This window comes from Mytilus trossulus, chromosome 10, assembly GCF_036588685.1.
Source record: "Mytilus trossulus isolate FHL-02 chromosome 10, PNRI_Mtr1.1.1.hap1, whole genome shotgun sequence".
NCBI classification, from domain to species: domain Eukaryota; kingdom Metazoa; phylum Mollusca; class Bivalvia; order Mytilida; family Mytilidae; genus Mytilus; species Mytilus trossulus.
In genome coordinates, this window is record NC_086382.1 from 31640917 (window position 1) to 31655752 (window position 14836).

A 14836-nucleotide genomic window follows, 5' to 3' on the forward strand; every position below is an offset into this window, starting at 1 on the left:
AAAACCATCAATCGAGATCAAATCCATACTGATTCAGATCGAAGAGGGGAACTTTTACATGGTTGTGTGTTGAGTTCTAGCTGATGTTTGGCATTTGTTTTGTTCAAAAACTATTCGATTAAGTACAAGCAGTTCAAAACAATGTCTTTTTTTTCAAATTTAAAAGAGATGAAATTCATATTTAGGGTAGACTGGAGTATTAATGACGAATTCATCAATAACATCAATAGCCTGTACACAGAAGTCGACAAAAAACTTACATCGTCATGGCAAAAAAACAAAACACAACGATATGACGAGCAAAATATTACATAGTATACTAAAGACGATTCAAGTCTAATGGAATTAAGGTCGGTCATTTGATAAGATTTGTCGGTAAACGTATACCTATCAAGAGCAGTCAAATTCTGTTCATTATTTGTGTGATTTGCAAGAAGTCATGAGGGGGAACATATTAGTAGCAATTTTATTCCGTAAGTTACATACATTGTCTATGATGTTAATAAGTCTGTTTCCTGTTCGGCATTTTTGCTTTAAAATTTGACTTATATGTTGCTTTTTTTAAAGATCATCTGAAGGTACCAAGACGTTGTTGTTATACATTTTCCCGTGTCAACTTCACATATTATACATCATGGTCTTGAATCTGACGTGGTTTATTATCTTAATATCGTCTTACAGTATTCATTTATTTGTCTTTATGAATACTACTTTTTACTGTTTGGTCTGTTTTTGGTGATATTCATTTGATGTGGCTTTGTTCTTATACATCCCGTCTTTGTATTAGTGTGCTATGATCAATTTTTGTGTTCTTGTCTTTTTTTTTGCTTGTATGCTTTGCTTATATACCTGTTTGTGTTTCTTTGTTATTTATGACGCGGCTTTGTACTTAAACATCCCGTCTTTGTATGATTGTTCTATGGTTAATTAATTTTTGAATTCTTGTCTTTTTCTTTTGCTAATTTATGTCTATGCCTTTTTGTGTTTCTTTGTTACATATTTGTTTGTTTTGTAGTGATTAAGATTATAAAAAAATGTTGACTGCTGTGTCCTAATTTTGGACATTTTTACTTATTATATCCGTTCGTTTTGGTGGTTCCTTTGTTCACACATCGTTTTCAATGTTATAGAATTGTATGCGGCTGTCATACAAATGAGAGGTTAAGCTAGCTATAAAACCGGGTTCAATCCACCATTTTCAACAAAAGAAATCCCTTTACCAAGTCAGGAATATGGCAGTTGTGAGTCATTCGTTTGATGTTCTTGCGATTTTGATTGAACTATTTCATTACAGACATTTCGTTTTAAATTTTACTCTCAGAGTTAGGTATTTTTATCATTTATTCTTAATAAATTTCTTTATATTTTTTTCTATTTCTAAAAGTAAATAAGTTTCCATTTGCACTGTGTCGCCTTTCTGTAATAGCTGTCTTTTGCCAGAACACGGAAATTGAAATTTGTTTTTTAACTTACTTTTACTTAACTTAACTTTGCGGTTATATGAAATTATCCGTAGACATTTTTATATGTTGCTTTGTGAAATGCTTTAATGACTGTGGTAATAATATCCTGCAAAAGCAAGATCTTATTCATGTATTCTTATACTTTTGGTCATCTTTAACTTATCTTTATTTATTTGTTATTCTCTATTCTTTATGTTTAAGCACTCCGTTATACTCTTTCTTCATTTTTATGACAAAAATTCTTCCCAAAAAAAAAAAAAATAATCGAGACGTTTCCCTATTGTTTCATAGTTTGTATTCCAACTTTTTTGGTTTCAGGTCTACCTGATGACGGTGTTTTTACGTTTGAAATTGTTTATAAACATTGTACATATATGAGACAATATGATAACTATCAATCTAATTAATTTGAACAGATGTAACTTTTGTACAGTCTGAATGTCAAAGAGGATGGCTGCATTTTGGGAACTCCTGTTACTTTATAAGTGATACTCACAAAAACTGGGCCGATTCTGCAGTAAGTACGATATTATCTTCGTAGTCAAGTGATTTTATGGAAGGAAAACAAAGACATAATGTTTTCTTAGCACAGACATACAATGACAATAAACATTATCTTTTGGCATTACAGTGTACCGTACTAAATACAACCGAACCATTATTTAGCTCTGGTTAAACTATTGATGGTATGTAGTGTCAACTCGTGTGTGGGGGTTGGGTGCTTTCTATATACAATAGGATATGACGGGGCCGATAGAATAGGTAACATTTTCTATGTGTGCAGGTTCTGCTTACCTTCCTGGAGCACCTGAGATCAACCTCCAGTTTTTGGTGGGATTTGTTTTGCTAGATAGTTATCAAAAGTACCAGGATTATAATTTTATACGCCAGACGCGCGTTTCGTCTACATAAGACTCATCAGTGACGCTCAGATCAAAATAGTTAAAAAGCCAAACAAATACAAAGTTGAAGAGCATTGAGGACCCAAAATTCCAAAAACGTTTGCTAAGTCTTTAGTTTTTTTATGTGGAGACTTGTGTACTATTATTTGTATGTTTGTCTTTTTTGTCTTTTTCTTTGTTTAGCCATAGCGTTGTCATTTCATTTTCGATCTATGAGTTTCACTGTCCCTGATGTCAGAAAAACATCAGGAATATATGATAAGGTCAATAAAATTCCAATTACTTGTGATATGATCAGACATGTTAGGCTGTCACGGCCGACAGTCTCGACGCAAGTCAACATTCCATAAGAAATATATAAGCTGAGTTCGGTTTCCAGACTACAACACTAAACCCAAGCCATTATGAGTAAAGATTACATCTTCACCTATGCAACATTTTGAAACGTATACATTATTCAAATCAAAATTATATGAGAAGGGATTGATGACAGACCCACAGGTGCATCCCTATCAAAAAATAAAATCACAAAAATAACGGACTCTGAGGAAAATTCAAAAAGGAAAGTCCCCAATTAAATGTCAAAATCAAAAGCTCAAACACATCAAACAAATGGATTACAAATGTCACATTCCTGACTTAATATAAGCATTTATTCTTCTGTTATGATGCTGTAACATTGAAACATATATATACAGTTTACTATTCGTCACCAACATTTTTGTCTAAATAGTTATACATATAAACTATATTTTTTAAATAATTTTCTAGTTAATGATTTTGATTAATCTAGTACACTGTAAACAATATTGCCACAGGTTTATTCATTATTTGTTTATTACTGCTTTATTTTGGCCACGAGCATCACTGAAGAGACATGTATAGAACAGACAATTTGATGAATTTTGTTTTTTAAATAATTGTCAGTTTTAATTTATTTTTTAACAGAATTGCTTAAAATATAGAGCTTACCTGTAAAAATTGCCAATAATAATTAAAGCGTTTAACAACAAGCATAATGCATCAGTCGTATACCGCTGTTCAATAGTCATAAATTTAATAATCCGGGTCACAAACCAAACTGAGGGAAACACATCAGCTATTAGAGGAAAACAACAGAAACACTGAACAGCAACAACAACCCAAAATGAACATTCACAGAAGCGGACTATTTGAAAACAAATGTCGTATTCCTGATTTGATAGAGGACATTTTAAGAAAAAAAATGGTGTGTTGAACCTGGTTAACCAAATCTCCCGCTTATATGACAATGCTAAAAATGTCGCTTTAATGACAATATTGTGTGATAGGAATACAGAACAAATAAACACAAGAACACTCATGACAGAGAACTACATAAATGATAATAGTACACTACAACATGTAAACCACGGAATACCAACGTACACCTTCTGTGAATGTCGTCAGCAGATATTATTATCAAACATGGAAAAAAGGTCAGACATGACTTCCTTTTCCCTGTCTACTTATCTTAAATGTCTAATTCTGTTCTAGTGTCAATTCAGGTCAATTTAGGCCGTTTCAGTTCCAAAAATAAAACATTTTGACAATAGTAATCGATCTACATTTCAGACATGTATTGATATTTTAAAATATAAATATACTGCCCTTTGATGTAGGTGTTAGTGTAGAGTAACACACGAGGGAAGTCGCAGGTGACAATTTTGTTCACCGAGGGTGTTAATCACAATAACTCCTTCATCCAAGTGCAGTATGGTTTTTTTAACATACTAAATGCCTTATGTGTCCTGGAGTTCCTTTGATACCATCTTACAGTCATTATATATCCTAACTAGATAGCTATGCTTATGTGTGAAATGACGTTTTGAATTTCAGTTACTGTAATCTATATATTACTATTAAATTGGTATGTCTGGAATTTTGGAACTTTAACTAAACTCTTGTAGAAAACTTATTTCAAACGGAATAACACATCTTAAAAACTACGATAATGTGGTAAACCGAGACCGGAAATTAAGATTCGTTCCGGGTAAACTTGTCAACCATTAAAACAAACTTATCGTACCTATTCGACTCTTTGAATATAGTTTTATTGATATAAATGTTGATTTTGTCATGAGTAAATTAAAACCATATGAAATATCAAACATATTATGTAATTTCACAGTACTACAATCTGTCGATACCTAAAGTTTGGCATTGCACAAAGTCATGGGTTTTTTTTTCTTTTACTGTCAATGACGTCTTTACACAGAACTTATTGGGTGTTGGATGTGTGCTGATTGATATTTCAATTTAGGTACACGAGTTTTTAATTATTTTATATTGGCTTTGAACTAGCTGTTAGTATCTGTCAGTATTCTCAGATCTGTTGTGAGAATGTACATGTACCCGTTCAGGTCCACTCTTTGTTTTTAATTTTGTATCCGATTGATGAGTTAATAGATATAAGAAGATGTGGATTAATTTCCAATGAGACAACTCTCGATCAAACCTACAGTTTGTAAAATGAAACCAATATAGATCAAAGTACGGCCTTCAACACGATACCTTGGCTTGCACCGAACAGCAATCGTTAAAACGCCCCAACACTGACTAGTGTAAAATCATTCAAACATGATAAACCAACGGTCTAATCTATATATAAAAAAAAATATCAACAAACGACAACCACTGAACATCAGGTTCCTGAGTTCGGACAGTTCTAAACACATGCATCGAGTATACATGTGTAATAAATAACCAACCCTAACGCTTCCTGAGACAATTGTGTAATATAACAACACAGAAAGACACACTATAAAATATTAATAAAAAAAACATTTAAACAAAAGCAGGTGAACATACACCGAACGAATAAATTTGATCTATATCACTATGTAAATACAAAGTCAATACAAAATTGGACGAGATATTAAATAATATCAGAAAGACAACCATAACCTTTTATGTTTAACTTTTTTTTTCCATTTTGATCAATTTGATGAGGTTTTTTTTTCTATTTTGATCAATTTGATGAGTTATTTTTTATAAACTGATATATGCGATTTTTATTATGTTATATTGTGACATGAATGTCCCAGTTTATAGAAAGGGTTGAACGTTCTAGAAATTTCAACAGTTGACTTATGTAGGACTACGAGTTTTGAACTTATAGGAATCCGGTGATAAAAAAATTTTGGTCAGTGACATTGTGGAGGAAAGGTATGTGAGCGAGCTCACAAATGTTCTTTTTATATGTTTAGTATGAGAACATGGTGCTTTTCCCGTGTACGACAACACATAGTTTCAGTTTGTACAATGCTGACATGGCTTAATTTTTTTAACTTCATGTCATTCTAAACTCTATTATCATTTTTGCCTAGTAATTTAAGTGTTTAAATCTATGTTTCAGATTTTTTGTCGTGCATATAATTCGCGACTGGCATCAGTTGAGTCAAGTGCAGAAAATGATTTTTTGACAGATATCATTCGATTAAAGAATGGATTAACCAAACGAGGATACCGGAGCATTGATTGTAAATACTGGATAAATTATTTTGAATAATGCATCAAATGAACAAGTTTTAATTTAAATTATTTGCCAAATAAAAATCCATAAGTAGAAGGAACAATCGTAGATTGACACCAACTAAGATTTTCAAAACAAAAACAAATATAACATCATATAAAAAATGAAGTAGAATAAAACAATTTAAAACCATTAACAGATGTGTATACGGAAAAATATTGGTTAGCAGGAATATTTTGTAATTAAATTGCAGAAGACAAGATCAAAAATGTTAAACAACCAAAGAACTTACTATTTGTTGCTTGGTAAAATGAAAATGACTATATCATGTATATATTGCCGAACAAGGTAAAGGAAAAGATCGAAAAGCAAATACTATTTCAAACTTAACTTAATACTATAAATCACATAGTCGATATTACTGCAGAAAGAATAAACTTGTGCATTGGTCTTTTGTTGTCTCAACAAAGTTATCTTCTAATAGTGAAGAATGTAATCATTCTAAGAAAAATGCTCATAGAAATGCCTCATGTGACCGATATTGAAGTTGACAGATATATATTATACATATCTAAGAAGGTTATGGGCACAGTTTTATTCTAGATATGCTCTTGTCTTCATTTAATGAAAATATTTACTAAAATAAATGCTTTGCAGATGATTACTAGATAGACGGAACAGATGAAATAATTGAGGGTCAATGGGTCTGGGCAGAGAGTGGAAAACCACTGACCTATACTAACTGGGTACCAGGTGTTCCTGAACCTAACCCACGAAGAGATGAAAACTGTTTGGAGATAGTCAAATGGTCAACCCACGTGGGTCAGTGGAATGACGACAACTGTATAGATACATCACATTTCATCTGTGAAATGGAGTATGTAAAATATTGCTTATTACATTTATCAACCGCCAACTATGAAACTGACAAAAACTGATCAGATATATTTTCTTTTTACTTAATCAATTTGGGCATATTATCAATTTGTAAAATTTGAATCATTGAGCAAATTAAACCTGATCAAAACGTGTGCATTCTTCGCGAATAAAATAAATATTATTGTTACTGTGTATAAAAAATTTACCTCGGGTATCCCTGCAAACAAACATTCATACCCATTTCGCAATTTTGGGTAAGGCTATCTTATGCAACAGATACAGATAATTCTGCCTTATATCGTGACTTACATCTTAAAATGAGGGTCGGTTGAAAACAAAATTGTTTCCAATAGAGACAATTGTGGACGTTGTACTTATATGTAACAACATTCTAGCAGCGCCTGCATATGGAGTATATATCTCAAAGTTGATATGATATACGAGGGCTTGTATTTCCTATCATTATTGCCTTGATATAGTGATGCTGTTTACAAGTTAACTATTAAACAAAGACTTCAAATTAATGAAGTTGAAATCATACCTTTGTTGATTTTACGACCCCATCATTATTTGGTTGACCGTTATGGAATGTCTGTCTCTCAAATGATAGCGGATATGTTTCTAATGTCGCAAGAACAATCTCGTCTCCCTTTGAAGATGTCAAATACCGAATTAAACTTGTTACCGGGTTTGTACTAACATGAGCAACTCGACTGGTTTCACATGTGGAGCTGGATCTGCTTACCTTTCCGGATCCGATCCCCGAGACCATCCCCAGTGTTTGGTGGGGTTCACGTTGCTAAGTGTTTATTTTTTATGTTGTGTTCTGTTGTATAGATCTTGAATATTTGCTATCATGAAAAAAATAGTGTGTCAAGTAAAGGCAACAGTAGTATACCGCTGTTAAGTAAGTCATAAATCGATTGAGAGAAAACAATCCAGGTTACAAACTTAAACTAAGGGCAACACGTCAATCATAAGAGAAAAACAACGAAATGACAGAAACACTGATGTGCAACAAAGAAACAAACGACAATGCAACACACACACAGAAACGAACTATGAGATGAGAACTTCCATTTTCCCGAACTGGAATAGACAAGTTAGTATTGTAGAGAAATGAATGTTCTGCTTGTTTTTATTTTTTATTTTTTTATCTATTCAGTTACCCAGCTGGAGGTCCCGGTGGAATATTAGGATAAATGGTATAAAGAGTATTTATTGCTGTTAAAGAAGAATATCGTGTTTTTGAATAAAATGGTGTCTTTTTGATAATAATTGTTGACTCATCAGGTGATGTGAAGCTGCTTGTACAAAATGTTTAAGGAACTCATGCATATAACAACTCAAAAATTTCTATGATAACAATTTGTGTCGCTGTTTCAGAGGATTCAAATGTCAGGACTTTATTTTTTATATTTCTGTGTTAAAACCATGTGACGATGCCGTTGAACTAAATGTATGTGCACGCGATATATTCTAGCTGGATTTTTTTTCCAATAATATAGAGAAGGTAAACGTTAACATATAGAGATACTAATCCGACTAAAAAGTAGGGAATAAGCAAGAGAACTCTACACCCTCGAGGTGTATACTAGCTAGTTTCTAAATAATAAGTATACAAGTTCAATGAAAGATACAAAATATGTTAGCTTCGAACAATCTAAATGAACTAAAGTGAAGAATAAACACACAATGGTGATCAATCACAAAATTCGGGTATTTTTTGTTTCAGTTGGGATACTTTTACATACTATATTAGTTGCTTTGACAAATAGGACAAAAAAATTACATGATTGTAGATTTAGCAACTTTAATCATCACCAGTTTAAGGTATTGTTCGTTAATTTTGGTGACGTGTTTTGAGGACTGATGTTTGTCTGCCCTTATTGGATGGGTTTGTTCATGGTATAGTTTGTGTTTATCTCGACAGTTGAAGACATCAAAGCTTTGAAGTACACATAGTGAGGTTGTAAATGTAGGGACTTTATTCATTATAACATATTCAAGTAATTTTTTTTTTAAAACCAAGCAATTCAAATTCACCTTAACAGTTCTACTTTTCAGTTAACTCATTTCAAACGCTTGTTTTCTAACATTCAAACATACAAGTTTGTAGGAGTTGTTCATGTCATATCAGACACTTATGGCAGTTACTGTGGATTCATTGTTAATCTTTGGATACCAATTTTCATGGATTTCGTGCTTAAAGGGAAACAACGATTTTAAACGTTCAGCGAATAGCAAATTTGCTGCATGATTAAATGCAGAATCAATCCACGAAAATAGTTGAATTCACAGTATGAGATCTCAACACCATTAGAAAACAAAACGAACAGAACGATTTTAACTTGGAAACCATTTGAATTAAAAATTATTTACGATTTTATTGTTTGAATAAAGTTTTAGGGCTTTTCTTTATAGTTTAGTTTTAAAATAGACAATATTGCAAACCAACTAATTCTATCGAAATGTATTTACGCGACTTTTTCAATAAACCTTGTTCTTCTTAACTTTTAAATAGTGGAAAGAATAAACAGGCGGAAGAGTGGCAAATTATAATATATAATTCATAATTTCAATGGCACCATCCAGATCCTTTTACAGAAAATTAATACCTAATTCCCGAAAAAGAAACCCACCTCCCCCTTGAAAATTTCCCTTTCATTGCATGAATAAATACCCCCTCAGTAATATGCATGATAATTTGCCGCTCTTCCGCCTGTTTATTCTTTCCACTTTTTTGATAAACCTTGTTCTTCATTAGTATAAAAAAAAAGTGAAAAGAATCAACAGGCGGATGAGCGGCAAATTATGAGTGTTATGCAGTGTACTTCATGCATTGTACTTCTAAGAGTCATTTAACCATTTTTTTTTATTTTTTTTTTAGAAGGTTCCTATTGCCTTACAAGAACATATGATGAAAATCATAGGTTTTCTTGAAGTGTTCACGGTTTTGTCTTGTATGTTTATGTCACAAACCACTTCAAAGTAAACTTTAAAATACTGTTTGAGTTCAATAAATTTAGATCAGTCATTTGATAAGATTTGAGGTGTGTATCTTATCAATTACACACTTATTAGAGGTAAAATCGTAATCTTTATATATAATATATAATTAATCATGAAGGGCGGCATCATAGTAATAGTGATTTTCTTCCGTGAGTATATTGTCTGTGATGCTAAAAAACGTATTTGGCATTTTTATTTTTTTGTTGCTTTTCAATTTGGACTCATATGTTGCTTGTTTTATAAAAACCCGTATTCTACTGTTGCCTTTATTTCCTACATTTCTTAATGTTAGTTCTTTTTTTAAAGTATAATTGTTCACTGTTTTATCTGTTTTGAATGTCCACTTTGGCGATTTTTTGTAATTAAAGAAAACAGATGTCGTTATGTCTCCTATTTCTATTGTGTCCTGTATCGCTTTTCATCATTTTCTGAACTATGTAATTAAACTTATTACACGGTTTCAACCCCATATGCATCGTGTCAAACTATCCGTAAACGTTTTAATGTAAATTGTTTATAGGATATTTGTAAAGACTTTGGTAATAACATCCTCAAAAGAATCTTGATGGAATATTGATATATTTGCTCATTATTCCCTGTTTCAATTTTTAACGACTCATTATTGTCCTTCCTTTTCATACCTATTATTCGGTGTACCCCTCTCTCGAACCTATACCATTGTTTCATATTTTACACAAGTATTCCACATTCCAAACTAAAAAACATATTGAAAGAGTTGGTATTGATTTGTTTCATAACAAAGAATGGCCAATGTAGATACAAATATCTTGTTATAGGGAGGATCACTCAGATTAAAACAAAACATTCTCTGAAACTGACATTATCAAGATGCTTGATTTCATGATTGACAACATATTTTACGTTCGAAGGACGTGTTTCCCCACAGACTGTCGGCATTCCAATGAGAACCCATTGTGCACCTCTTCTTGCCGACTTGTTTCGTTATTATTATGAGGCCGACTTCATACAGGAACTTCTTCGGAAGAAAGATAAGACGTTAGCAATATCCTTTAACTTTACTTTCCGCTATATAGATGATGTTCTCTCACTAAATAATTCAAAATTTAGATGTTGAATACATCTATCCCATCGAACTAGTGATAAATGATACAAAACATACAATTACGTCGGCCTCGTATATTGACTTGCATCTAGAAATTGAGTTGGTTGAAAACAAAACATTTCGACAAAAGAGATGACTTCAGCTTTCCAATTGTGAACTTTCCATTTCTAAGTACATTGTAGCAACATTCCAGCAGCACCTGCAACACGACGCGTTCCTCATAGGGAGCAGCATATGCTTACCCTTCCGGAGCACCTGAGATCACACCTTGCATTTGGTAAGGTTCGTGTTGCTTATTCTTTAGTTTTCTATATTGTGTCATGTGTACTATTGTTCGTCTGTTTGTCTTTTTCATTTTTAGCAATGGCGTTGTCAGATTATTTTCGATTTATGAGTTTGATTGTCTCTTTGGTATCGTTCGTCCCTCTTTTACTGCCTTATCGTAATCGTTTAGCATTTGGCCGTCTAGAAAAAAATTCAACGCAGTAAAATTGATGACATATATTGTACTTTAAAGAGACATAGAGATATTTTATTAAGATTTAAAAAAATATCCAATGTCAGAGACGTGTTTTTTGTAGTTTGAAATTGATTACAAACATTGTTCTTTTGTGAGACATTTTGGTAATTATCAATTTGATTAATTTGAACAGATATAACCTTTGTAAAGTCTGAATGTCAGAGAGGGTGGCTACATTTTGGAAACTCGTGTTACTTTATAAGTGATACTGAAAGAAACTGGGCCGATGCTGCAGTAAGTATATTATTTAGCATTGTCATAAAGCGGGGGGTTTTGGCTAGCCATAAAACCAGATTCATCCCTTCTGTTTTTCTTAAAATGTTCACTACCAAGTCAGAAATATTGCAGGAGTTATCTATTAGTTCGTTTCTATGTATGTTAATGTTTGTTTTTGTTACTCGTTTAGTTTTCCTGCTGTTCTCCTGTTTTAGTTTGTATTTAGGATTTGTTTTCAATCAATCGATTTATGACTTTTGAACACCGGTATACCACTTTTGTCTTTATTTATCTGCATAGTTACGTATTTTAAGACGTATTTCACGAATAGTAAAGACTTTGTTTTAAAATCTTGGCCAACCATGGTCTAGAAAAGATGGTGTTTATATAGGGAAAAGCAATAATATGACATATTCGGCCAAAAAATATGTGGAACGCATGAGAATGCATTAAAAGTGATAGTACAAGTATAGCTCGCTTTAAAACCAAGTTCAATCCATCAATTTCTACATAAGAAAATGTCAATACCAAGACGATTATGGACTTTCCTTTTTGAACTTTACTCGAAGTTCCGTATTTATGTGATTTTACTTTTTACACTGTATGTCCATTAACGACATGAAAAAATCAATGGGTGTACGTGAGATTTGGCAATTGATAAAATTGATAAATTTATCCGTGCGTATTATCATGTAAACAATAACAATTGGTTTCAGCTCGTATTTATTTTTTCATGATTTTGATTTTTTAACATTATTTATAGTCTAAGCTTCATAACACACTGACTGAGTTTTACTGTGTGTATTGCTTTGTGTTTCTTTATTCTACATTGGATAGAGGTATTATAGGGTAAGGTTAACTATCAGAAAATCCTGCTGGATTTTTACAACTGTCCCAAATCAGGAGCCTCTGGCATTTGTTAGTGTTGTATGTTTTTCATTTTAGTTCATTTATATGTTTAGGAGTTTAGTTTGGCGACGTCCATTCTCACTGAACTAGTACATATTCTTATTTAAGGGCCAGCTGAGGCCAATCTCCAGACGCGGAATTTTCTCGCTGCATTGAAGACTAATTAGTGGTTATCGGCTGTTATGTGATCTTTCGCCGGGTTGTTGTTTCTTTTACATTTTCCCCATTTCCATTCTTGATTTTATAGTAATATCAGTGTCAAACGTTTTGTTTCAGAATGTTTGTCTTGCATACAACTCTCAATTGGTATCAGTTGAGACCAGAGCAGAAAATGACTTTTTGACAAAAAAACATCCGTTTGAAGATTGAAATAGCCAAACCAGGAAACTTGAGCCTTACTAGTGAATATTGGATAATTTACAAATAGTATTTTGAATATTGCATTACAATGTTTACTATATGATATTTATTAATAAAATGTGTACACAATATCATGATCAGTAATTGAACAGGGTTAAGTTAAATGTTTGCCAAATGAAAATAAGTAGATTCAAAGAAGGACTAAAATTAAAATTATAAAATTAAATAATTAATTATAATTTTCAAACATGTGTACATGGATGCAAACTATAGGGTTTGCAGGATTTTTTTTGTAATTGCATGACAAAGGAAAAGGTCAATTGGGTTTAACAACAAAAAGACAAAAAGTAAAAGGACTATATCGCGACAAACAAAATAAAAAAAAAAAAAGTCGAAATGCAAATACTCTTTCAACTACACCTAATACTGAAAAATTCAAATGAACGAAAAAGCGTAACTTGTCGATATTTCGCTGAAAATTTAGATTTTAGTTTTGGAGGTTGTTTGATTCGTCATTGGTGTTTTATTTAAAACAATTATCTACTAACCGTGGTCAGTATTATATATTGATACCTTTATAAACACAATGGTTGTTAAAATTCTTTATTTTACCGATTGGACGTAAGACGTGGTTAATACATTACTTTAGTAGGTAATTGCGAGGACTGTAAAGCCAGTCAAGGTCGATAAAAAAAATCACCATCAAGTATAAATTGTTAGTGGAAGCGGTCTCGTTTTCATTTTATGAAAATTTTTAGGAAAACATATACTTTTCAGGTGACTTTTGGATAGGCGGAACGGATGAAAAAGTTGAGGGTGAATGGCTCTGGGTTGAAAGCGGAAATCCACTGACCTATACCAACTGGGCACCAGGTACCCCTGATCTTCACTTACCAAGACTAGAACACTGTTTGGAGATAGTCAAATGGACAAACCACGTGGGTCAGTGGAATGACGACTACTGTGAAGATCCATCATATTTCATCTGTGAAATGAAGTATGTATAATATTGCTTACAAAGGAGTAGGTCCGGTAAGGACTCATTTTGGCCTCAAATTTCAGTTTCATCTGACGAAAGATTTTGACCACTTTTTAAACACTTAACTATCTATTTCACTTGATTCAATTAGTTTTTGTGAAAGATTTCAACTGATTTAGTCATTAAAAACGATCCGATTCAAGCTGAAATATGAAAAATCTCTCAAATATGCCAAAAAACGTCACTTTTGAGATGGTTTTTGTCAAAAATGAAAGTGGCCGCATCCGTGTTCATCCACAACCTTTATATATGTTATGTATTATCATAAAATACAACTTACAGTTCAATTTGAAGGATGAACACGAATGCGGCCACTTTCGTTTTACCCGGAAACCGTCTAAAATTTAACTAAAATGATAGAATTTTGAAGATTTCAGTAATTTAGCATGACTTAACGGTGCTACAACCCGATAAATGTGCATAGCATGGTCAAAAACAGCCCACATTTATGTAGCAGAACCATTCAACTGTCCAATAGATAACTAGATTACATTTTAACAATTTTGTAAAACTGTTATATTTTGAGGTCTTACCGGACCTACTCCTTTATTATCAGCTGATGATAGTTCACCTAAGTAGTATACATATGTGTTAAGGGTCATTTGAGGCCCCCTTTGATCGATTGATATAAATAAATTCATCATAGATGCCAGGATTGAAATTCTGTATTGGCACCTCGACGCTCGAATCAAATAAAATTACAAAGGTCAAATAAAATACGAAGTTGAACAAACATTCCTAAATGATTTACCAAAACTAAGTGTTTGAGGGTACAATTAATGACAATCTCCACGTATGTATCTAACTTATTAGTAATTCATTAAATAATTAAATATGTTGAATGTCTGAGAGTATGATTAATGATTATCTTAAGAAGTAAAAACAGTGTATAGGGCCAGCTGAAGACGACTCCGGGTGCAGGGTTCTCTCGTTGTGTTGAAAACCATATGGTGGCTTTT

At 32.5% G+C, this 14836-nt stretch overlaps 2 protein-coding genes across 2 annotated transcripts; both read left to right on the forward strand.

The window, feature by feature from the left end:
* The first annotated feature begins 380 nt into the window (after positions 1-380).
* On the forward strand, positions 381-6633 carry LOC134686170 (ladderlectin-like). The gene is made up of 4 exons (XM_063545845.1): positions 381-473; positions 1880-1980; positions 5742-5865; positions 6516-6633. Exons 1-4 carry the CDS (start codon positions 440-442, stop codon positions 6524-6526), a joined length of 270 nt encoding a protein of 89 aa, XP_063401915.1. The 5' UTR covers positions 381-439; the 3' UTR covers positions 6527-6633.
* Positions 6527-8128, forward strand: LOC134687825 (perlucin-like; the record flags this gene model as incomplete). Its single annotated transcript, XM_063548283.1, has 2 exons — positions 6527-6735; positions 7903-8128. Coding segments are annotated over 2 exons (246 nt in total), but the record flags the coding sequence as incomplete, so codon positions are not given.
* Between the last annotated feature and the right edge of the window lie 6708 nt (positions 8129-14836).